Consider the following 23,170-nt stretch of genomic DNA (forward strand, 5'->3'; position numbering starts at 1 on the left):
GAACTAGGAGGGTCAAGCTAACATAAAAGTGTTAAAAAAATCAATATTTATTATATGGTTGTTGTGGGTTTTCCGGGCTGTATTGCCTGGTCTTGGCATTGTAGTTCCTGACGTTTCGCCAGCAGCTGTGGCTGGCATCTTCAGAGGTGTAGCACCAAAAGACAGAGATCTCTCAGTGTCCTGGAACTACAGTGTCTCAGTGTCAGGAACTACAATGCCAAGACCACGGCAATACAGCCCGGAAAACCCAAAACAACCATCGTTCTCCAGCTGTGAAAGCCTTCGACAATACATCAATATTTATTATAACTTGTGCACACAACATTAAAAATGTAAAAAGATAAAAGTTAAAATATCAGAACTAATAAAATATACAAAAGATTCAAAATTACATACAAATTGATGGAGAATCCAATGACAATATACATACATCAAAATAAATACTATATCATAAATACTATAGCATCTACAAATAAACTGACCAGATGTGTTTCGGCCCATACCGGTCTTCCTCAGTGGTCATTAAAATCCTATGTAAAACCACACACATCCAGGGATTAATTATTCCAGTGATAATTAAAATTGAATTAGAAATGAATTAAACCCAGGTGTTGGTGTTAAAATAACGTGCATAATGTGTAGTTGAGAGGAATTACACAAAATACCATGGATAAACTGTCATGCTTGTTTCACTACACATCTGACAATGCCTTCAATATTATTCCGGTATAAAATGATATCTGTCACTGGAGACGTGAAGTCTCCATCAAAGATAGTATTATTACACCATAAGAAGTATTATCTTGCTGTTTCCAAAAAGCCCTGCTACAACACATTCCATCCTCTGTTCACCTTTGTGCAACCATTAGCTTTGACCCATGTAGATTGGGGGTGGGGGGTGGGGAGATCACAACTTTACTTGATGAGAAAACAGCTGGTTTCTGGAGCATTCAGTAGGTGTAAAGTTCTATGATGAATACCACCACATCCTATGAATACCACCACATCCTGGTTTCAGTTTTTCTTAGAAACCCTGCCTTGTGTCTACTGTGGGGGATATGGGGGCAAGCAGGCATCTACAGATTCAACTGAATAAGTGGCCCACCATGTCATATGTAATATTTGAGCTCTAACAAATATAATCCTCTAGTAAGTTGTTAGCTGATGAGTCCGACTGTTTTCCATTACTTATTGGCCAAGAAACATGTAGCTGCTGACATTCACAAACACTAGGAATTATTCCAAATGTGCCTTGCCTTGCCCCATATTCTGCATTGGAGGACAAGATGCTGCCTTTGGGAACTGTTCTACTCTTTTAGTCTACTAAATGGAAAAATTTGCGGAACTACCTTTCTGTATCACTGCATATGATCAGATTGGTTCCTAGCGAATTTCTTCTTCCAGTATGCGGTATCTTCTTTCCAATCTGAAGCTAGTGTAAACTACACTCACTGAATTACATAGTCTCCCAAAAATATTGAATTGGATTGGATTTCTGACTCAGGAATTGCTCATAACACATTTATTTATTTGGATATTTATACCCCAGTTTTCTCTTAACAGGAAGCCAGAGCAATATTATTGCTCTCCTCTCCTCCATGTTATATTCAAAACAAGTCTGTATGGTAGGTTAGGCCGAGAGAGAGTGAATGCCCCAGAGTCACCCAGTGAGCTTCTAGGGCAGAGCAAGGATTTCTTCCAGCTCTAACCACTATACCACACTTGCTCTCAAATGTCTATGTTAATGCCAACTCTGGCTTGAGTAATTCCTGGAGATTTCAGAATTGTGACTGTGTGTGTGTGTGTGGGAGGGGGAATCAGAAGAGATATGTCACCTAGAATCTATAGTATTCTATAGAGTTTGCCTTCTGAAACTGCAATGTTCTCCAGGGGAACCAATCTATATAGTCAGGACTCAGGAGATCAATTGTAATTCCTGCAGAACTCCAGGCCCCGCTTGGAAGTTGGCATCTTTAGCAGGAGAGGGAAGGGCAAGCATGCATCAGGGAAGATGTGCAGGTGGGGGGTTGGCAGCACTGGGCCTCACCAGAAGCTTGGGCAACTGGGCCCCACCTTAGGGTATGATTATGCTGGTCCATCTAGTTGGTATATAGATCACAAGCTGCCTTCAGTTCTGATTGAGAAAGGCAGGATATAAATGTTTTAGTAAATTGATAAATAATATATTGTTTGGGGTTGTTGCACAAAACTGTGCTCTTCCCCTTTGCCCCTTCCAATCTTCTGAGCAAAAGAGAGATGAGACAGACAAGGGCTGTTGTAACAGAGTATATTTGCAAATATAGGGTACCAGCTTACAAAATGAGCTTAGAATGTACCACAGAACAAAGGAGCACATGCTTCTTTTAAGGGCTCATGTTATGATCTTCACTTTCTTTGGGGTGGATTTTGCTTTAATCTTTCCCTTCACACCCTCTGGGTAGTTAGCTGCCACCAGGAATATATAATTCCAAAATGTTTTATTTAAATTTTCCCTTTTGTAACGTGTTTGAGCGTCAGGCTCCTTCGTGGTTCTATGTGGCCCTGAGGATAGGAATGGGAGATAACTCTGGGATATAACAAAACAAAATAAAAGTTTATTTTTTAAGAAGCGTATTGGTTACATAAAAGTCATTCTTAGTTCTTCTAGTTGCTTCATCCCAACTCATTCACACAGATCTCTTGTAAGGCTTCACACACAGTTAGCCTCTTTCTCTAGGCTCTATATTTCCCTCACAGAGAACTCCTCAGGCAGCACACAGCTAGCCTGTTTTCTTTTCACTCTCAATTCTTTCTCTCTCAGGCGCACACACAGTTTGCCTGCTTCAAACAGAATGAATATATAGTCTCACAGACACATTCAGTTCAGGCTTCCACTCAGGTTGCCTTTCCCTCACAAATACATGAACACCCTCAGGCTGCACACAGCTCGCCTCTCCTGCCCTAACTGAATCTTTTTTCTCTCCCTCAATAACTGAAAACTGCCTTCACTCCGCCCACTCTGTCATCAACCAATCATATCACTCACTCATCTCTCTCTTTCACCCCCACTCTTCACCTATCTCACCAAACATTTAAAGACACATGCACCCATTTCTTGAAATCATTACAGCTCATGACATCATTTTGGAGAAACGAAACTCACATTCAAACAAAACATGTGATCTCTTTACACCTATGGATAGGCTATTCTCCATTTCTCACTCTCGCGACAGCTTTATTACTCTTTTTTGTCTTCACAGTAGTCCCTCGTTACTTTCACACACACACACTCTTCCTCCAAAGAGGAGGGGGGGAGGACTTACAATTTTTCCTTTGTCTCTGCCTCTGCATCATAAGAATGTTCAGTTATCTATTCCCAAGGACATACATTTCTTCTGTCATAAACAACTAGAGAAAAGGGGGGGGGCTAAAGAGCAGAGACCAGTTACTTTAAAACATAAAAATCCATTCTTTTCCTCTTGCTAGCTTAATTCATAATTACATTATTGATTCAAGGTCTCCACTAAAAATTTGCTAATCCCACAGGGTCTGGTTGCTATGAATAAGTCTATCCTATTAACTTTATTGACTTTCTTCATTTATACCCCACCCTTACCTCCAATAGGCACTCCATCCAATGAGGACTCACGTTGTTGTCATGTCTGCCATTTTATCCTCACAACAACCCTGTGAGATAGGTTGTGTGTGTGACTGGCCCAAGGTCACCCAGCAAGCTTCCATTGCAGAGTGGGGATTTGTACTGGGGTCTCCCAGTTCCTGGTCTAGACAGTCTAACCACTAACTTAACCTAAAGTGACATGCCAGAGCCCTTGGCAAAAGAATGGTAACAACTGTAAATATCTTCTTAGAGGCCCTTGATTGTTTTCTATAGTTCCCTCCCTGAGGCTAAGAGACAGCACAAAGTCTTTTCCTTCCAACACAACCAACCCAGATAAGCACTGTCCTGAGATCTTCTCACCAGAAATGGAAACTGTGTAGAAATATAATAAATAGTGTACCCCCAGAGAATATAGGCAGAGCTGTTGAACACCTTAAGGCAAAAGGAGCACAGTGCTGAATCAATATGGAAATATTAACTGTGCTGGTTTGTGGAGCTATGGGGCCAATGTGCACATGGAACGAAGAAAGATTCATAGCCATTTATGTCATTCAGAGAGAGATGGGGAAAGAACCAAGTACCATGCCAGGTTCATTCTCCTCTCTCATATCACTTGAGGCTAGGAGATTGTCATTCCCTCCCCCCTTTTTCTGTCATCTTTAGACGAAGAACCTTCTTTCCTTCAAGATGACAAAGTGTTATCCTTTTTAAAGGGTGACAAATGTGGTTAAACACATTTGCCACATTCTGAGACATTTGTTCTCATGGCTGGGAGTTTCCACCGGTTAAAAAGGTGATATTTTTGCCTCTGTTTTTTCTGTTGTGAGCTTTTTCACAAAACCTTGTGGGAATTGAGTTAGGGACAGGAAAACAGAGGTGGGGCGGACTGCTGAGGCCACAGCTCCCCAAGCTTGCCTTTATAAGCCTTTTTATCAATTTCCAGATACTCTTGAGAGTTCAGATACGCCCTGTGCTGCTTTAGGTATAAAAAGCCTAGTTGGACTGAAGTGTTTGGAAGTGGCTTTTCCAGCTGCGGTTGAACTGCTGACCTCCAATGGCTTCTTTGTTCATTTTGTCCCTGAATATTGCTGTAGGTGCAGGTAAGATATGAAGGTCGAGGGATGTAATTTCTATGTCTTCAAGAAAAATGTTATATGTTTTCATCCCTTTTTAAAAAAAAGCTGTACCTCCAAAGTTGCTGTCCCTCTGGGATTTTCCAATAATAGTACAGTTACCATTATCCACCTCCAAAAGAACCCAGAATCAGTGTCACTGCATCACTAACGCATATTGTTTTGTGGAGAAGCACCTCAGCTAGGAAGGCTAGCAAGAAATAATGTTAGATTTGCTTGGTTTCTCATCTCTACACAGTTAACTGCCCTTTTGCTTTGACAGCCTTGGCTGGATCCCATCTGGTTCCTGAGACATGCCTGCAAGGTCCAGAGTTCTGGTGCAAGGACATGGCTACAGCTGTTGAATGCAGGAGGGAGCAGTATTGTTGGAATCTCCAGAACGGCTCCTTGTTGGTAAGAGGGGACAATTTATCCCATTTCCATCTGATATTCCCTTCTCTCTTCTTGCCATTCTTTGGGCCAAGCTACAAGTGACGAATGACACTTAAACGGCAAGTGAACAGGCTCACATGAATTCCTCCCTGTTCACTTGCTCTCCACTTGCACTTCACTTGATCACATAGTATGTGTGATCAAGTGAAGTGCAAGTGGAGCGCAAGTGAACAGGGAGGAATACATGTGAGTCTGTTCACTTGCCATTCAAGTGTCATTTGTCACTTGTAGCTGGGCCCTTTGTCTACATTTCACACTTACAGAAAAGTTATTAACATTCCTGTATTAACATATGCTTTCCGTCCATTTTATTTTCATTGTTATTGTTGAGTTAAGGAAGCTATAAGTAAAAAAAAACTTACACAATTTTATTCTGGGGTATATTTTTTACCCCAAACTAAATTTCCAATGCATCGTGGTAAAAAATGTCCCACCATTTTTTAAATTTGTGGCAATAGAAGTCATTGTATTTCATAGTACCCAAACATCCAGAGCCTGAAAATATACATTTGGAGGAATGTTTCCTTTGAGCAGATTCACCATTCCTTAGTCATATTTTTTCCTTTAAAAAAAAGGCCAAGCACTGGGCTTCCTATCTCTGCAAAGAGGCCCTTGCCGGTCTGCTCACCCCCCCACCCCCCCAATACTGGAGTGGGGGGGGCTCAAGAGAGGCATTTGCCCTGGCTCACCCTCTGTCCAGGATTTTTCCTGATGCCATAATGGCCAATCCATCCCTGACAGTCAACGAGGTAAAAGGCAGCTGAAGGGACCCCTGCTTTCAATGGAGACCACCGTGCTGGGGAAGGGTTTTTCTTTTTGTTTTACTCTTCCCCAGTATATTCACATAATTTCTTTGACAGAAACAGAAGCCTCTGGGCTGTTTTTAACCCCAGTTCGTTGGCCGGGGTGTGGGGGGAGGGGGATCACTCTTTTTCCCTCTGTTTGTCTAATAGCAGCTGAAAGTGGTGGAGGTGGTAGTTTCAGATGAGAAAACAGGAGGGGAAGGTTTTTTTTTAAAAAAAATCCCTTCTCTAGCCCTGATCCACATGGCAGAGCTCACATCTAGTTTTTAAAGATAAACTACTCATTGAGGGTATCCCTGAGTCCCTGCAGAGCCAGATCATGCATCTGACGAAGAAAACTTGATTCTCGAAAGCTTATGCTACAATAAAATTGGTTAGTCTTAAAGGTGCTACTGGACTCTTTTTGATTTTGCTACTACAGACTAACACGGCTAACTCCTCCAGAATGGACAGTATTCATATATCAATAGTCTGACAGAGAGTGGAAATACATGTTGTAAATTACCTGGGGACGCTCAAGTGCAGGACATTATGAGTGGTCCTCAATTCACATACAGGCTGTGTCTTGCTAAGCACGTGTGCATGCCGTTTTCACGGGAACTCCCTTTGTGTGATTGCATTTGCAAGTGAGTACAAACACCAAGTTTTTTGGGGGGGGGCAGAGCTCCAATTCAGCTGTTTCTGCAGTGAGAACTCTCAGGGATGGACACTGTGGAGCACATACTTTAGGCTCCATTGACTTGCCAATTTGTGTTTCTTTAAGATGTGAGAAAGTGTCAAAATCTGCATTTCAATTAATGGATGTGGGAGGTGGGGGAAACTGGGAATTTGGCAGTTGTAAACAGCCTGGGATACTTTTAGCAGTTGAAGAGGAACTAGTATCAAACGTGTGAATGTACTCACGTGAAGCAAATTGAAGTGTGACTGTGTGAGTGAGGGTATGGGAAGCTGGAGGGGGGACACGTGAAATGAAGTACCTAGCATTCTTAGGTACTTTGATCAAAAAGAGTCCAGTAGCACCTTTAAGACTAACCGACTTTATTGTAGCATAAGCTTTCAAGAATCACAGTTCTCTTCGTCAGATGCATGGAGGGCAAGAAGAAACTGGTCAGATATATAGGTGGAGAGGGGAGGGAGGAGTAGATGCAAACAGTAGCTTCTGATATGGAGATCAGTTTGCTTCTGTTAAGGAAGTCAGTTACTTCTGATAATGAGATAACCATTCATAGTCTCTATTCAATCCCAGCCTGACTGAGTCAAATTTACATATGAATTCCAATTCAGCAGCTTCCTGTTGGATTTTGTTTTTGAAAGGTTTCTGTTGAACTACAGTGACCTTTAAGTCCTTGATGGAATGTCCTGGTAGATTGAAGTGTTCTCCCACTGGTTTCTGGATGTTGCCATTTTTAATGTCAGATTTGTGTCCATTTATTCTTTTGCGCAGAGGTTGGCTGGTTTGTCCAATGTACAGAGCAGATGGACATTGTTGGCACATGAGGGCATATATCACATTGGAGGATGAGCAGTTGTAAGAGCCAGAGACAGTGTAGTTGACGCCATTGGGTCCTGTAATTGTATTCCCTGGGTAGATATAGGGGCAGAGCTGGCATCTGGGTCTGTTGCAGGACCTGGTACCTGTGCTGATGACTGCTAGCCGATTCATGATTGTAAGTGAGAAGTCGTTTCAGGTTGGGGGGCTGTCTGTAGGCAGTGTATTTCCACCCTCAGTAGAAGGCAGCTGCATCTTTTGATCACTTTGAGGTTTTGTTTGTGACAGTGGGAGACACTCTTGGAAGAGGAAGAGGCCCCTGCTCCAGGGAAGAAATGTTCTATGTGCATCAAGATAATGCAGAAGCTCCAGGAACTGGCTGGGGATGATCCAGATGAAGTAAGTTGCCCATTACTTTCTCGTAGTTGCTTTGCTACTGCTTATTAAAGCGGGCATTGGAGGAAAGGCTATTGATCTGCAGCAAGCTGAAAGCCCACAGTGCAGTTTTATTGTGAAAGCTAAGCTAAGCAGGCTGGCCCTGTAAGCAACTTGGATGGGAGAGCTCCTGGACTGCGGTGAGGACAAAAGGGTAAGTGCCGTAAATAAAAGGTGCACAACCTGTGTGCAAGTTCTATACTTTAATGGAACTGTGAGATGCTGCAGGAGCTCAGAAACACCCCTGCTCATCTGTGTGTTTGACACTGTTACAACTCTGTGCTTGCCATATACACTACAGCCTGAGGTTGCAGAGAAGAGACTGGAGAAAGGAATTTGTTCACGCGAGCAATGGGTAATCCAGTTTGTTCTGGGCATAGAAAAAAAAATGACAAAAATGAGGGAGGGAGAGAGAGAGAGGTGGCTTTGGGTTTTCAGAGATCTCCCAGCATTTCTAGTTTTTTCATTTAGGTCCCCAGCTCAGACCTTGATGCCTTTACTCTAAAGCATAGACTTAACCCCTGACCATTGACAGGGCCAGTGGAGAAAATATTATTAAGATAAAAGAAAGGCAGAGACTGGTATTGGGAAAGGACTATGGAACAAAGAGAAAAGCCATGCAAGTGTGACAGGCATGCTGCTGCCAAAATTCTATTACCATTTTGTTGTTGTTATTGTTGCAGGAAGCAATTAATAATGCAATCAGAAAGACATGTAAGTCTCTGCCCAAGCCCCTGGGTTGGGTTTGCAAAACCGTGATGAAAAAGTTCAGAGATAAGATCATCGAGGCTCTGCAGAATAACGAGGACCCAAAAGAAATGTGCGTTGACCTCAAAATATGCCGACGTGACTCAAGAGTACTCCCAGGTAAGATAGTGAAACTATTCCTCGTAATCATCCTACTGAAATGTTATGAAAGGGAATAATCAGGGTATAGCTGTGCAACATGTCTATGTGACACATTTCTGAAAGGGTCCAGCACAATACCGACACCTCAGTCTTCATGCAGTTGTGGTATCCAATGGGGTATCAAATGCCATTCTGAAGCATTTGAAAAAAAATCTCAGTATCAACATGTCAGATGGCAGGGAAATGCAGGAGTACCTTTGAAAGAAAGGCAGCTAAAAATGCTATAGATAGATAGGATAGGCAGAGATCCAAGAGTGGACCATTGGACAAATTCAGTAGACCATCCAGCACTTGTTGGTGGTTGGAATTCTTGCAAAGAGTGCTGGACTGGGTGGATCCAGCCCAATCCAACAAAGTGCTTCTGAGATCTTAAGCAAGATTGGGTACTCAAGATCACTTAAAACAGCTTCACAGTGCCTTCACTGTTAAGAGATCCTGCACACTTCAAAAACAAGAACTGACTGACTCATCAGATCTCTGCAGTGAGCACAAGAAGAATGGGAAAGGCATTGGGTCCCATTCACAGAATGCAGAATATGGAGCAGAAGTGTTACAATTTGAAATTAGTATGTTGCAAGAAGAAGTCCTGTGGGATTGCATTTGAGTAACCATAGGAAATGATGGGCCAGCATCTGGAGTAGATACCCTGACCTGGATAGCCCAGGTGAACCCGATCTCGTCAGCTCTTGGAAGCTAAGCAGGGCCAGCCTTGGTTAGTAATAGGATGGGAGCCCTCCAATGAAGACCAAGGTTGCACAGGCAGGCAATGGCGAACCACTTCTGTTAGTCTCTTGCCATGAAAACCCCACAAGGGTCGCCATAAGTCAGATAAGTCAGTTATGACTTGGCAGCAGTCTCCACCACCACATCTGGGGTAGACAAGGACAGTACCTTTTTCCTCTCTATCTGAAGGGAATTATATTTATAATAGGGAAAGTATTCACTTGTGACGAGGCACATTCCAGGGAGCAGGAGTTTCCCCAAGTCATGATCAAATCACTTTGCAATACATTATTTGCTCCCTTTCTGAGCACAGGTTGTGCTCTTTTCAGAAACCAAATTTGCTGAAAACCCACTGCGTAGGTTTAAAGATATAACAAAAGAACAGAATAGTCTATATGGAACAGAAAAAATGGGGGAAACCTCCGTCCCATGCTATTTTGACATGGGAGAATGGCTTGAGGGGGAAGGGAGGAGCTCCTCCTCCCCGCCATGGAGGCATTCTGAGGTTCTTTGGGCTCTCTTATTTTTTAACAGCCATTCCCCAAAGCTGCTGCGTGGCTGCAGGGAACCAAGCTGGGCCTGAGAAACCAGATTCCAGTATCAGATTCTGTCTTACTTGGTTTGATTTGAACTTTTTGCTTTCATGTGAACTAAATTTTGCACTTGACACGTGTACATTAGGACCTTTCCCAGTCAGATGGCCTGATGCTAACCGTGTGGTTGTTTTCTGCACCAGGTCCTGCTGCTTACGCTGCTGCACACTGATCCTGGAGACCAGCACAGATGATTGATGGTTTCAATCACAGATGATTTTCAGATGCTGAGCATTCCGCTGTAAGGTTTTCACCAGTTGCTTGCCCATGATGAATCTTTGCTTTCGGGTGTTACGCTGAATAAAAATGCATTGATTAATCTGTCTTATTTGTTTTCTGTAAAATGTGTGCACACGTAGGAAAGGACGCAGATACACACAGGACAAAACTCTTAGCCCCGAAACAATCAGACTAATTCGTCACTTGTAGCTTGGCTCTGACAAACCTCCAGTCTCTTAGGCTCATTTCTTTCCAACTGAACATATTATGATTCCCTTTCCTGTGCTGCTTTCACTCCCCCCTCAGTTAAAAGATAAATGTATATACATATTACTGCAGGACTGGTGCCTGATCTATGTGCATCTGATCACCAGGAGACAGCCCATCAGTTGTGCTGCTCTGGGCAAGTGTTGGTGAAGAAAAAGCCGTTTTGATTCCGGTAGTAGCACGACAAGACAGCAGCACACTTGGGATGCAGGATCTTTCTGGGGATCTAATGGGGATAGTGGATCTGCTCCCTATTTGAGTGACACTTTGTCTCTTGGTGTGATCTGTCTGTATATTTTTAAGTACAAACAAAATCATAAATCTCTCTCCTCCAAAGGAAGCCAACCCTGTTCCAACCACTGCCCCTGGAACTTCTTGCTGTATAGAAAAGTGGGCAGTGCATAAAGCTATATATGAGTATGTGTCTCTATTGTTTTTTAAAGGCAGATAGTTCGCTCGACACAAAGGACAAGACTGATGGTTAGTTCAGCCTCTTGGTATGTACACTTGTCATGGGAATGGTGATGGAAGGTATGAGCTAGCCTTAAATCACAGTGGAAGAACCTGCTGTGAGCACTCTTTAAATGGCACATCTGTAAGCTTTGTGTGCTTCTCATACCTATGTAAAGGTCATGACCCCTACCCCAGTTCTTCCACAGAACTAGAATTCCCTGGGTTCCGTCTGAGGGCCAAGCTACAAGTGACGAATGACACAGGTTGGACACTTGTCAGCTTCCCTCAAGTTTTGATGGGAAATGTAGGCATCCTGGTCTTGCAGCTTGGCTCTCTGACTGCTGTCCAATGGACTTTTCAACTGTCACTTGTCCAACATTCCGCCAAGCTGTCTACATTTCCCATCAAAACTTGAGGGAAGCTGACAAGTGTCCAACCTGTGTCATTCGTCACTTGTAGTTTGGCCCTGAGACAGTTATATCGGATTAAGTCTGTACTGCTAAAGTGGAATGAAGATTTGTGTAATATAAACATACCATGATTCCTTCAGCATAGTGTGAGCCCAGGTTCCTCCTAGATTCAACTGTATTCCTCACAGACAATCAGCCCCACCCCTCCATACACACACTGTCATATATTTAATTCCTATAAGTTGCCCTGCCATACATATCAAAACGTTTGCACAATGGGGCTATGAAAGTCAAGTGAGGGCTGATGTTCCTGAAGTGAAAATCTGAGACAACACTCAGTTATACAAGGGGTGGGGGGGAATCTTAAATTAAAAAATGGGGAGACTAAAGAAAACAAAAAGTTTAAAAGTGTCAAAATCTTGCAAGACTACCTCATGAGATCTTGGCAGTCATTTCAGATTGCCTAGGCAAACACATCTCTGATTGCCTAAGGGCCAAGCTACAAGTGACGAATTACACTTGCCTGTATTCCTCCCTGTTCACTTGCCATTCACTTGGCAAGTGAACAGGGAGGAATACATGTGAGTCTGTTCACTTGCCAGGCAAGTGTAATTCGTCACTTGTAGCTTGGTTCTCAGGAACCTAAAATGGCTGCCAAGATCTTTTGAGACTTCAACAGATAAACTTGAGGAGAAAAGTCAAAATGGAAGGGAGGGAAGGAAGGAAAATAGAACACAGACAGGGGAAGATGGGGGGGCTGAGTGGAGCAGAACATTCCTCTCCCCCCCCGTGTGTGTGTGTGTGTGTGTGTGTGTGTGTGTGTCTGTCTGACTGACTGTCTTTATGAAAGCTAGTGTGGTGTAGTGGTTAGAGTGTTGGGCTAGGATCTGGGATAACGAGGTTTGAATCGCCACTTTGCCATGGGTAACCTTGGGTTAGTCATGCTCTCTCAGACTAACCTACCGCACAGGGTTATTCAGAGGATAAAATAAAAGAGAGGAGAATGATGTAAGCTGCTTTGGGTCGCCATTGGGGAAATAAATGAATATTTTATATATATCCTTTCTTAAGTAACATATGTATATTTATTTATTTAGGTATTCATTTGTTGCCTTACTAATAAAAAGGATATTTTTGAGTGGTTTGAGGGAGTTGGTGGTGGTACGGATTCCAACCAATCCGTGCTGTTTACAGAACCATTTTGTTTAAGAAGCTTGACTCTGGATAGAAAAGGAACAAGGAGATCAAAAACAGTGAAAACCTTTCCAGGTTTGCCCTGTTGTAAAAAATGTTACAACCATTGTCACTCATACATTTCTTTTAATCTTATAGCCATAATTAGAGCCTCATTCTTTCCTCATTGGGGCTTTTATTGCAGAATATTTTATTGCAATGCCCTGTACCGCCTGTGCTGGTAGTTACCACACACTGTGAATTTTGCCAGTCTTCTTCTCTCAGTCTTCCTTCTCATCGCCATGCGTGATGATGTAACACAAAGATTTGTAATCAATGTTCCCAGCCACATCGATGGGGGCTAAAGCAAACATTTGTTCCACCTAGAAAGAAAGAAGTACAGGAGGAAAGTAACCAGGGCTTTTTTTCAGGGGGAACGTGGGGGAACGGAGTTCCGGCACCTCTTAAAAATACTCGGCAATAGTGCTTGAAAATAATAATGATTTCAAAGAATCCCATGTGTTTCTTCCTCATTTCCCTCTTGAGAGTTCCGCCACCTCTTTTCCCAGAAAAAAAACCCTGAAAGTAACAATATGCTATCATCCATAACTGAGCAAAGCTGAGATTTTAAAAGGATTGGCTGAGGAGGGAGGCTTTGCTAAGCATGTGAAGATCCCAGTTATCAGGGAATGAGGATCTTTAGAGGGAACGTGTTGAGGAAATTCTGGATATCAATTCACCAAGAAGGTCACCTCACCTCGTCAGAAGAGAACTTGTCCGCCTGTGTTAGCAGGAGTTGTTTAAACCTAGAAATAAATTTTTTAAAAAAGAGTTCAGACATCACTCAAAATTTAACCACTCTGAGTTGTCCCTGTTTATGAGACGAACCCTATTTTCTAATCTCTTTCCCTGTCCGATCATTGTCTCAAATTTGTCTGTTTTAGCTTTTGAGGATGCCTCATTAATTTTTTCTCACTGTGAGTTCATACAATTGTCATGATTTATGGTTTTGCCCCCTCTCTAGAAGTTAAATCTCTGAGTGGGTACAAATGCGTATTGTCTCTAGCATGAATATGGGCAAATTGATGCAATGCATAGCTTGCCATTTTACACTCTGCAGCTGCTGAAATTTATTTTGAACGATGCCTTAAGAATTCAAAATACTGCAGGGCTATTATATTTTCCTGAGTATATTTTACACACACACACACACACACACACCAGAAAAAACACCTAGGCTTTTAAATCTGTGGAAGACAGGCTGTTGAGGAGTAAATGGAGAACTACTGTAGCATAGTGGTCAAGTGGCTGGGCTGTGAATCAGCACTCCGCCTCTCGCTACTGCCATGAACTCTGCAGGTGGCCTTGGGTAACACATTCCTCTCAGGGCCAAGCTCCAAGTAACAAATGACACTTGCCTGGCAAGTGAACAGATTCACGTGTATTCCTCCCTGTTCACTTGCCATTCATTTGCGCTCTACTTGATCAAGTGGAGTGCAAGTGAATGGCAAGTGAACAGGGGGGAATACACGTGGGACTGTTCACTTGCCATGCAAGTGTCATTCATCACTTGTAGCTTGGCCCTGAGTCTGTTCACTTGCCATGCAAGTGTAATTCGTCTCTTGTAGCTTGACTCCTAGCCTCAGCTCCCTAGCTGTATTGTGGGGATAATAATAACACTGACTTAGTTAACCACTCTGAGAGTCTCTCTACACGAGACCGCCAAGAACACTCAAGTGAAGGGAGAAGCAATGTTAACCAGGAAACATAGAAGTTTAAAAGACAGCTGAAGGCTTCCTCGCTTTCACCTCTCTACAAAGAGCTGGAGATCACTCCTGGGAGGGTTTGTTTATTTCTTCTTTGCCTCCCAGAGTGCAAGGTGAAATTAACATAGCCTTCACAAACCCTCCAAGGAGCAATTACAGGCTCTTTGTAGAGAGGTGAAAGTGATAAAGCCTTCAGCTCTGTCTTCTAAACTCCTACATTTCCCGGTTAACATTGCATCTCCTTTCACTTGAGCATCCTCATGTAAGAGGGCTCGTATAGAGGGACTCACAGTGTGGCACTAATCTGTCCAGAAGAGCGGTATATAAGCACACTGTTGTTGATGTTAAATTAATACAACTGAATGTAGAAGAATCTTCAATGCATTACCAAAGAGGACATGGAGACAGCAAAACTGGTTTGAGAATGGGGGCCAAAGAAGTTTGCCCCTGTTTTCATCTGCAAAGCACTGACAGGCATTTGAGTTTCCAGAGACTAAGAGCCAAACTACAAGTGACGCCTTACACAGGTTGGACACTTGTCAGCTTCCCTCAAGTTTTGATGGGAAATGTAGGCGCCCTGGTTTTACAGCTTGGCTCTCCATTACAACTGCAAGACCAGGATGCCTACATTTCCCATCAAAACTTGAGGGAAGCTGACTAGTGTCCAACCTGTGTAAGATGTCACTTGTAATTTGGCTCTAAGGAAAGAAATGTAATGGGCCAGGGAGGGGGGGGGGTCAGAGCCCAAATAGCTATACCAAGGAAGGAGACAGTGTTTGTACTTACTCTTCTTTGTTGACGTAGCCAGTGCCATTGGGGTCAAAGAGCTTGAAGGCAGCAAGGATTGATTCTTCTGGGTCAGTTCCTGTGGAAGAGAAGAGAAAGACTATTTGGGATACACTCTCAAACTTCACCAGATAAAAGTCGGCTCCTTCTCATCAGGAAATCAGGTTGTTTGATTTATCATAATTAGTTCAGGCAGGGACTTTGAAGCCTAGGGGGGAAGTAACTGTGACAGATGTTGGAAGTCCCTGCAGCAGATCCCATACCTTCCAATATTTCAACAATGGAAAAAAGTGTGCCGTAGCACTGACTCTGCCATGGAAACTCTCTGGGTGTTCTTAGGCCAGTCGGTCTCTGTCAGCCTAACCTACCTCACAGAATTGTTGTGAGGATCAAATGGAGGAGGGGAGAATGTAATAAACTGCTTTGGGCCTCCACTGGGGAGAAACAGGGTATAAATAGCCAAATAAATAAGTAAAACACCCACGCTACTATTATGCACTGATGCAAGCTGTGCACCATCTGCTCTCTACTGAACGAATTCACTCTGCAATTATTTGTCTCACATTTTTAAGTCAGGAGGGTGAAGTTTTTCTGGCTACAAATATACAAACAATGCAATCCTAAACAGAGTAACTCCAGTCTTAGCCCATTGAAATCAATGGGCTTAGACTGGGGTAACTCTGCTTAGGATTGCACTGTAAGCATATTTCTGAGTCCCCTATGGTATGTTGCCAACAGTTTAGAACATACCACAGCAACCACAGTGAGTGAAATAGCAGGCTGTGCATTGTGCTTAAATGTTCACGCACATGGCATTTACACACGTGTGCACTAGCATGGAGATGCATTCATCTACTCACTCACAGACTTAACTGTTAGAGGCACTAAGGTGCTGAACTGTGAAGAATGTTGACACCAGTAGTCACACAGAAATTTACTGTGAACAGATACTTGAAAATAAGGACCTTGTCTACTGAAGACCAGGGTGGCACTAACTCACCATTCAGTTTTTCTCCAAAGAGAGTTAAAAAGACTGTGAAATTAATTGGTCCTTTCCCTTCCTTCAGCATCTCTTCCAGCTCCTCATCCTTCACATTCATTTTACCTATAGAGAAAACAGGTACCCAATGAAATTCCTTTTCCATATGGGTGAAGCCCTTTACATTGCTTGTGATAGGCAAAAGAAACCATCTGAATTCAGTACAAAGACTGCTCTGTTACTATGGAATCTTGTGCTGTTCACAGTGCACTGCAGCCCAAACTGCTGTGTACATCATGGGCAAAATCACCAGTATAGCCAGTATGCCAATGCCATCCTTACAATTTCAGTTATTGAAAGGATTCCATTCTGCTTTTCTGGTGTGTGTGTGTGTGTGGGCATGGCAATTTGAAAGTATTAATCAGGCTACATAATCATATTGTTATATCCTGGGGAGTTGTGAATTTGGTGGTGTCCCTTTATTGTATTCTACAGGTATTTTAACGAAAATCCTTTGCTTTAGATTCAATTTTCACTTGCTATGTTGGTTGTTGACTGTGGCTGGTTATGGCCTAGACCAGGCCTTACCTTGGTTGCAGTAAAGTTTGATCTGTTTTGGTAACAGGTGTAGTAGAATTATTACACTGGAAGCAAGGATAAAATTAATGTGGACCTGGGGGACTGCCTCTTACCATATGTTCCCCAGAAGCTGCTCCATTCGGCAGACAAACATCTACTGGTGGTCCCTGGAGGTTCACCATGCCTTTACCAGAGCCAGGCCTTTTTCAGCCCTGGCACCAACCTGGTGGAAATCTCTGTGGAAACCGGGGCCCATTCACATTTATTATCTTTCTACCAAGGCGGCAAGACAGACATGTTCCACCAGGCATATGTTGGTTGAGGTGGGTGGGCCACTAAACCAGCCTCCTGCTAGGGTGGAGATGTTGTTCCCCCCAGACTGTTTTCATCTGGTAGCTGGACACTCTGCCCCATGGATTTGTTCAATGTCTAGTGGATGCGAAATAGGTGTCCAACGGTCTTACACAGATTTTATTGACTGATGTTTAAAGTTAGCTATCATGTTTTATTTATTTATTGCTTTTTGTGATCTACTCTGAGCCTGCTTGCAGGGAGAGCGGAATATAAATTTAATAAAATAAAAATAAAATAAAAAACAATGCCGATGTATTTTCATCTAGTTAGACCCTGAATATTCCATACTATGGCATTTGTACCTGACACTGTTTTTCTTATTGGACAAAGGGAGCTTTGACTCTTGAAGTCATACCCCGGGAAGCTAGTTGATCTTTAAGGTGCTACTGGGCCAGACTCTTGCTCTTCTAGTATAGACCAACACAGCTACCCACCTGAAACTGTTTTCCCCTTGTAGCAGCTAATTATGTGATGTTGAAGAAACCTCTGAATTTGTACAGATCACCACTCCCTAACAACTGGAATCACTCACCAAGTTGGCCATAGGTCTCTTTCAAGTCTGATTTGCTGATAATGCCATCACGGTTCTGATCAATGCAGCTGAATGCCTTGGGGAAAGAGAAACATACTATTTGGAGTTCTATTCCTTTGTGTCACAATGATAGTGATGCATGCACGTGTGCACATAGGTACACAAACACACACAAATATGTCCCCATCCTACCTACCCCAGGAATTCGTTATCTCCTGCCCTGATGTTATCTCCTCAGAGTGGAAAGAAAGAAGCCGTTCATTATAAATCTATCAGTCCTTGACTTCCAGTCAGGGATGATTATGGAGCTTCTACAGGACATCTTGCTGTAACTGTACTATTTCCAGGTTTCTCCATCCTTCAAAGGCTTTTTCCCAAATGAGCTTAACCTAGGGTTGCCAAACTCCAGGTAGTGGCTGCAAATCTTCAGGAATTACAACTGATCTTCAGGCAACATATATTACTTCCCCTGGAGAAAATGGTTGCTTTGGAGGGTGAACTCAAAGGTATTGTGCCATATGGAGGTCCCAAACCCTGCCCTCTCCAGGTTCCACCCCCGCCCCCAAATCTCCAGAAATTTCCTACTTGAGGGCTGGCAACCCTACTTAACATTGATATTTTTGAAAAGAAAAAGCACTTTATCAAGCCTTTTGGAAGGAATGGTACATATTTCTCTCCCACAGAGTTCCCGCTCACATCAGCACTATTGCCTCAGGGTCAGTAACTCGCAAGAGCCATTTTCCTATTTTTTTCCTGCCATGCCAACAGAATAATTTTTAAGGTTTTTTTTTTTTTTTAAATCAGTAGTTGCAATAGTGCTATATGGCATCTATTCTAATACTGTCAGGCTGTTGATGAATTCTAATGCAGCAATTTCCCATTGCAGTCTCCTTTGAAATTCCGTTGCTGTTGAATGCTGCCTTTTCAGGTCAGCACGTTTCTCAATGGGGCCAGTTTCTATCAGCCTCTGGTATCACCATTACTTATAGAACAGCCTTTACCACATGGGATTGCAAGGGTTTCCCCCCCACCCACCTCTGCCATTAAAGTATTGGAGAACCCCCCCCACACACACACATCTTGGATCATTAAATTATGGGGGGGGATTGACCCACATGTGTAACCCAGTTTTGCTTCTCTTCTGTCTAACCTTCCTCCATGTTCCTCTGCAACATCTAGGACCAGATTGAAATGAGCAGATGGGCAAAAATCTAAATGGTTGCAGATGAGCAAGAAGAACTTACCCCTGTGACATTGCACATGTCTAATGTTTTATTTAAACAGGACTACTGTATTTGCATATTAGCACACTTGCATAACACCCACTTGTGTTGATGGATCTCTGGGATGCTAACATTGCATGCGCAGGAGCCGGGGGTCCATTTAAACAAGTTGTTGGGCTCATACAACATCATATGGGTAAGTTCTTCAGGCCCACCAGTGTCATGGTTAAATCAGGTCTAAGAACAAATTCCAATGTTTTTTAAAAAAATATATGGTGATGTCACCATATGTCTTTCCTGTACCAAAGGTCACCCCCCTGCTTGTAGTGCTGAAAGATAGAACTTTTGATTCTGGAACATAACAGAGAGCTTCCAGGCTGATGGACACACATAATTCTTCACTTAACAGGTAAGTAAATGGTTGTATTCCCTGCCAGTGGATGTGGTGATGGCCAATACATAGATGGCTTTCAAATGTAGGGGGCTTTACAACGGAATTAGATTCATGGAGGATAGGTCTAGGGATAGATACGAGCCCTAATGATTAAAATTTCCTCTTCCAGGGGCAATAAATTTCTGAGCCAGTGTAGTGTAGTGGTTAGAATGTCAGACTTGGAGCCAAACTACAAGTGACGCCTGACACTAGTTGGACACTTGTCAGCTTCTCTCAAGTTTTGATGGGAAATGTAGGCATCCTGGTCTTGCAGCTTGGCTCTCCGATTGGCTCTAAGATCTAGGAAGTGCAGGTTCTGCCATGGAGGCTTGCCTGGTGACCTTGAGTCAGTCACACACTCTCAGCCTAGGGTTGTTGTGAGGAAAAAACGGAGCCAAAGAGAACCATGTAAGCCACTTGGGGCCCCCATTGGGGAGAAAGGTGGGATATTAAATAAACAAACAAACCACTGAATACAAATCCCAGGAGGCAACAACAGTAGAGGCCTTGGCCTCTGTGCCCTGTTTGTTAAATCTCCAGGGCAGGGCTTCCTGGCTGGCCACTGTGGTACAGATAGGGTTGCCAGGTCCATGTTGGGAAATTCCTGGAGATTGGGGGGGGTGGAGCCTGGAGAGGGCAGGGTTTAAGGAGGGGAGGGGCCTTATAATGCCATAGAGAACCCTTCATATCAGCCATTTTCTCCAGGGGAACCGATCTCTGTTGCTTGGAGACAGTTGTAATTCTCGGAGATTTCCAGCTACCACCTGGAGGCTGGCAACCTTGTCACAGGTTGCGTGACTGGATGGACCTCCACACTGATCCAGCAGGAGACATCGTACATTTTTAGGCTGAAAGGCTTCCATTAGCTCTCATTTTAAAAAGAATGTACTGCTGTCTGTGTAAATGACATCTAAGAGTTCAGTTTCATTGAAAGCACTAAGTGGATGCCAGCTTTCTGCTTGAAACCAGGCCTGAGGCCTGGCCTCCCTCACCTCTTTGAACTCCTGGATCTGTGATTGCTCAAACATGGAGAAGACATTGGAGGAGCCTCTCTGTTGACGTTTTGCAGCTGCTTTGCTTCGAGTCCCAGCTTTTCTGCTGGCCTAGGGGGGAAAAGTCATGATTAAGGCACCGGAGATTCAAAGTGGGTCCCAGCTAGTCAAAATGAAAGGAATCTTATCAATCCAGGAGCACCTGTTATGAGCTGGCACAGTCAAACCAGAGCCTCAAAGAAGTTTTCCATTCTAGATAAGAGCCCAAAAAGAGACAAAGCAGAATAACTTTCCTTCCTCTCTCAAAATAATTTGAACTTAAATATATGCAGTGATTTTATTTATTTGGTCATTTTTACTCTTTTTTCCTTCCCCCAGGGGGCCCAATGATGCTGCTAAGCAGTAAATTTGGGACAGACAAAACAAAATATTTCATCTCTTAAATGGAATTTACTGCCACGGGCAGGCTGTGATGGCCACTAGTTTAAAAGGACAATAGACAGATTTGTGGAGGTAAGATCCAGGGAGATAATCAGATCCCGCCATTGAACAGGACTGTCTATTCATAAATTATATCTGAATATTAATAAACAATATCTGAACAGGCAAATAAAAATTGCAACCATCTGTTACATCTGGAACAGATATTTAGCAAAACAAGTCAGTTCTGAACTGATTGTTCATCTTGTACAAGAGCAGTTATGAAAAGATCTTTGTTTTACGTTTGATCTTCATTAATGTCAATATAGTTTATCTTTTCTTGATTGATTAAAAATAATTCTGCGGGTTAAGAAATTGATGTTCTATCTCTAGTATATTTTAAATATCACCCTGTTTTCCACCACTAAAATACTAGCCTGGTCAGAATGCTGAAATTATTAAATGCGCATTAGAAAATTAGTGAAAGCCGATACCCAAATGAATTGGTTGGGACACTCAAAGTAAGTGCAGTCGCTAGATGATCTCCATTACTGGTTGAGAGCCATTGTGGTGCAGTGGTTATAAATTAAGTCCATGTGGACTTAGACTGGAGTAACTCTGTTTAGGATTGCACTGTGAGTGACCTTGGGCCAGTCATACTCTCTCTCTCTGCCTAACCTACCACACAGGGTTATTGTATGAATAAAATAAGTGAGTGGAAATCCTTGTAGCTCCTTGGGGGATAAAAACAGGATAAATATATAAATATATATATATAAATATATATAAATACAAATTCAGTTTGCCTCATAATTTCTTCACATAATAATTCTAAAAATCCCATTCATTAAAATCGTGGAGCAGCTATACTCACGAGTCACGACGTGATCCAAATCAGAGTTACACCCTTTTAAGTCCATTGAAGTCAGTGAGTGGGCTGAGATTGGTATAGCTCGATTTAGATAGCACTTGCAATTATTGTGTTAGTTCTGTGGCCGAGAGCCAGGAGAGGGAGGTAGATGAAGTTTGCTACTGGAATGGCTCCGTTGTTACTTCTCCCTCTTGTCACAGGAACTAAATGTTCTTCGTATGTGGGAGGTTTTTTGCCTGTTTGGTTTTTGTTTCGGGGGGGGGGGGGGGTGTTTGTTCAATAGTACAACATTCTGTTTTTCAATCTGGTCTCCTTTCTCCCCACCCCCATCTAGTTTCTTGGGTTCATTTATTTTATGTTTTGTTTGTTAAGATTTCGAGAGGTTCCCCACCACCACCTTGAAATGAAATTTGTTGCACTGTACAAAAATAGTACGCTGCTTCAAGGACTCTGGTCAAATATGTAAATAAACAGTCATATGTATTAATTAGAAAACCTTTGGAAGGCGTGACATAGCTGGGACATCACATAACCTTTGGGATGATTACTTCCCCCAGAACTGAAATACAAGCTCATGTTTATTTATTTTAATTGATGCCAGTTTTAAATGACTGATCATTGTTCAGTGGAAGTGAAATTAACAACAGGAAAGAAAGCTGGAATGCAGCTACACTAGGACAAGAACAAGCTATGGGAAAAGTCGCCCCTGCGTCCCCAAAGTTGCCCCCCTTAGTTAAAAGGGATCGTTCCCAATCAGCGCCTGGTCTGAAATCTTTCCCAATCTCCAATGTTTATTTCCTTGCATGAAGGTAGAACTACTGCTCCCTGCTGTAGAGGAAAAAAGCAGAGGGGAAAAGTACTCACCATCTTGGAAGTCCCGTAGAACAAAGAACTGGATGGTGTCAGCTGTGGGCTCAGGCTATATCCCTCATGTTATCTCTTGGTGAGCTAAATCAGGAACAGGGCAGCGGGAGAGAGCCAAAATTGGCAGTCCTTTTTGATACTGTAAGAGCGAGAAAGGCCTGGGTGATAGGACCGCATTCCAGGCTTTGTCGATGGAGGAAGCTCCCTTCCCTAGTTTGAACTGTCCATTCCAGACTGACCTTTGTCTTATCCTTCTCTGTACAGAAGTATTGTCAGAATCAGAACCGCCATTGGTTGATGTTTCTGCACTAACCCGGCCTATACCTACTGAAATTGGGAATGTACTGCACCATATTTCATAGAAATAAGGTACATTCCAGCAGTCTGGTACCTCTGTGCAGTTAGGCACCCAGAGCTCCTTTCAAGTCAATTGACTGAGTGAAGTCAATTGCCAGAGTTTCTCTACACAAGACGTCTTACACGGAGATGCTCATGCGAAAGATCTTACACTGGTTCTCCCACTGTGGCTACACATGCATTGCTAGGGACATTTCAGTTTCAAATAATTTCAAATTGACTGCCCCTAGAGAGGCGAAGATGAAATTAACAAACCCTCTGAGGAGCGATCTCCGCCAGCTGTCTTTTTAAACTATGCTTCCCGACTAAGATTGTGTCTCCCTACACTTGAGCGTCCCCATGTAAGATGTCTCATGTAGAGAGACTCTAAGAGCCAA

At 42.9% G+C, this 23,170-nt stretch overlaps 2 protein-coding genes across 2 annotated transcripts; one reads left to right on the forward strand and one right to left on the reverse strand.

Moving 5' to 3' along the window:
- The first annotated feature begins 4,477 nt into the window (after positions 1 to 4,477).
- On the forward strand, positions 4,478 to 10,425 carry LOC129342562 (antimicrobial peptide NK-lysin-like). Its single transcript, XM_054998392.1, has 5 exons — positions 4,478 to 4,698; positions 4,994 to 5,124; positions 7,744 to 7,854; positions 8,574 to 8,757; positions 10,259 to 10,425. The coding sequence occupies exons 1-5, from the start codon at positions 4,653 to 4,655 to the stop codon at positions 10,285 to 10,287; spliced, it is 501 nt and encodes a 166-aa protein (XP_054854367.1). The 5' UTR covers positions 4,478 to 4,652; the 3' UTR covers positions 10,288 to 10,425.
- A 2,393-nt stretch (positions 10,426 to 12,818) lies between these two features.
- MYL7 (myosin light chain 7) lies at positions 12,819 to 22,496 on the reverse strand. Its single transcript, XM_054998130.1, has 7 exons — positions 22,437 to 22,496; positions 20,282 to 20,392; positions 17,634 to 17,709; positions 16,190 to 16,294; positions 15,190 to 15,268; positions 13,395 to 13,443; positions 12,819 to 13,020 (listed from the first exon to the last, which is right to left on the reverse strand). Exons 1-7 carry the CDS (start codon positions 22,437 to 22,439, stop codon positions 12,919 to 12,921), a joined length of 525 nt encoding a protein of 174 aa, XP_054854105.1. The 5' UTR covers positions 22,440 to 22,496; the 3' UTR covers positions 12,819 to 12,918.
- Between the last annotated feature and the right edge of the window lie 674 nt (positions 22,497 to 23,170).

This window comes from Eublepharis macularius, chromosome 14 (assembly GCF_028583425.1).
Source record: "Eublepharis macularius isolate TG4126 chromosome 14, MPM_Emac_v1.0, whole genome shotgun sequence".
NCBI lineage: Eukaryota > Metazoa > Chordata > Lepidosauria > Squamata > Eublepharidae > Eublepharis > Eublepharis macularius.

Excerpts from the sequence above, each read along its gene's own strand:
- LOC129342562 (XM_054998392.1), top strand. The coding sequence starts at position 4,653 with ATGGCTTCTTTGTTCATTTTGTCCCTGAATATTGCTGTAGGTGCAG. Across the intron at positions 7,855-8,573 it reads CTGGGGATGATCCAGATGAA|GAAGCAATTAATAATGCAAT; the intron begins GTAAGTTGCCCA and ends TTATTGTTGCAG. Across the intron at positions 8,758-10,258 it reads TGACTCAAGAGTACTCCCAG|GTCCTGCTGCTTACGCTGCT; the intron begins GTAAGATAGTGA and ends TTTCTGCACCAG.
- MYL7 (XM_054998130.1), bottom strand. Across the intron at positions 15,269-16,189 it reads CTTTGGAGAAAAACTGAATG|GAACTGACCCAGAAGAATCA; the intron begins GTGAGTTAGTGC and ends TCTCTTCCACAG. Across the intron at positions 13,021-13,394 it reads ACAAGTTCTCTTCTGACGAG|GTGGAACAAATGTTTGCTTT; the intron begins GTGAGGTGACCT and ends CTTTCTTTCTAG.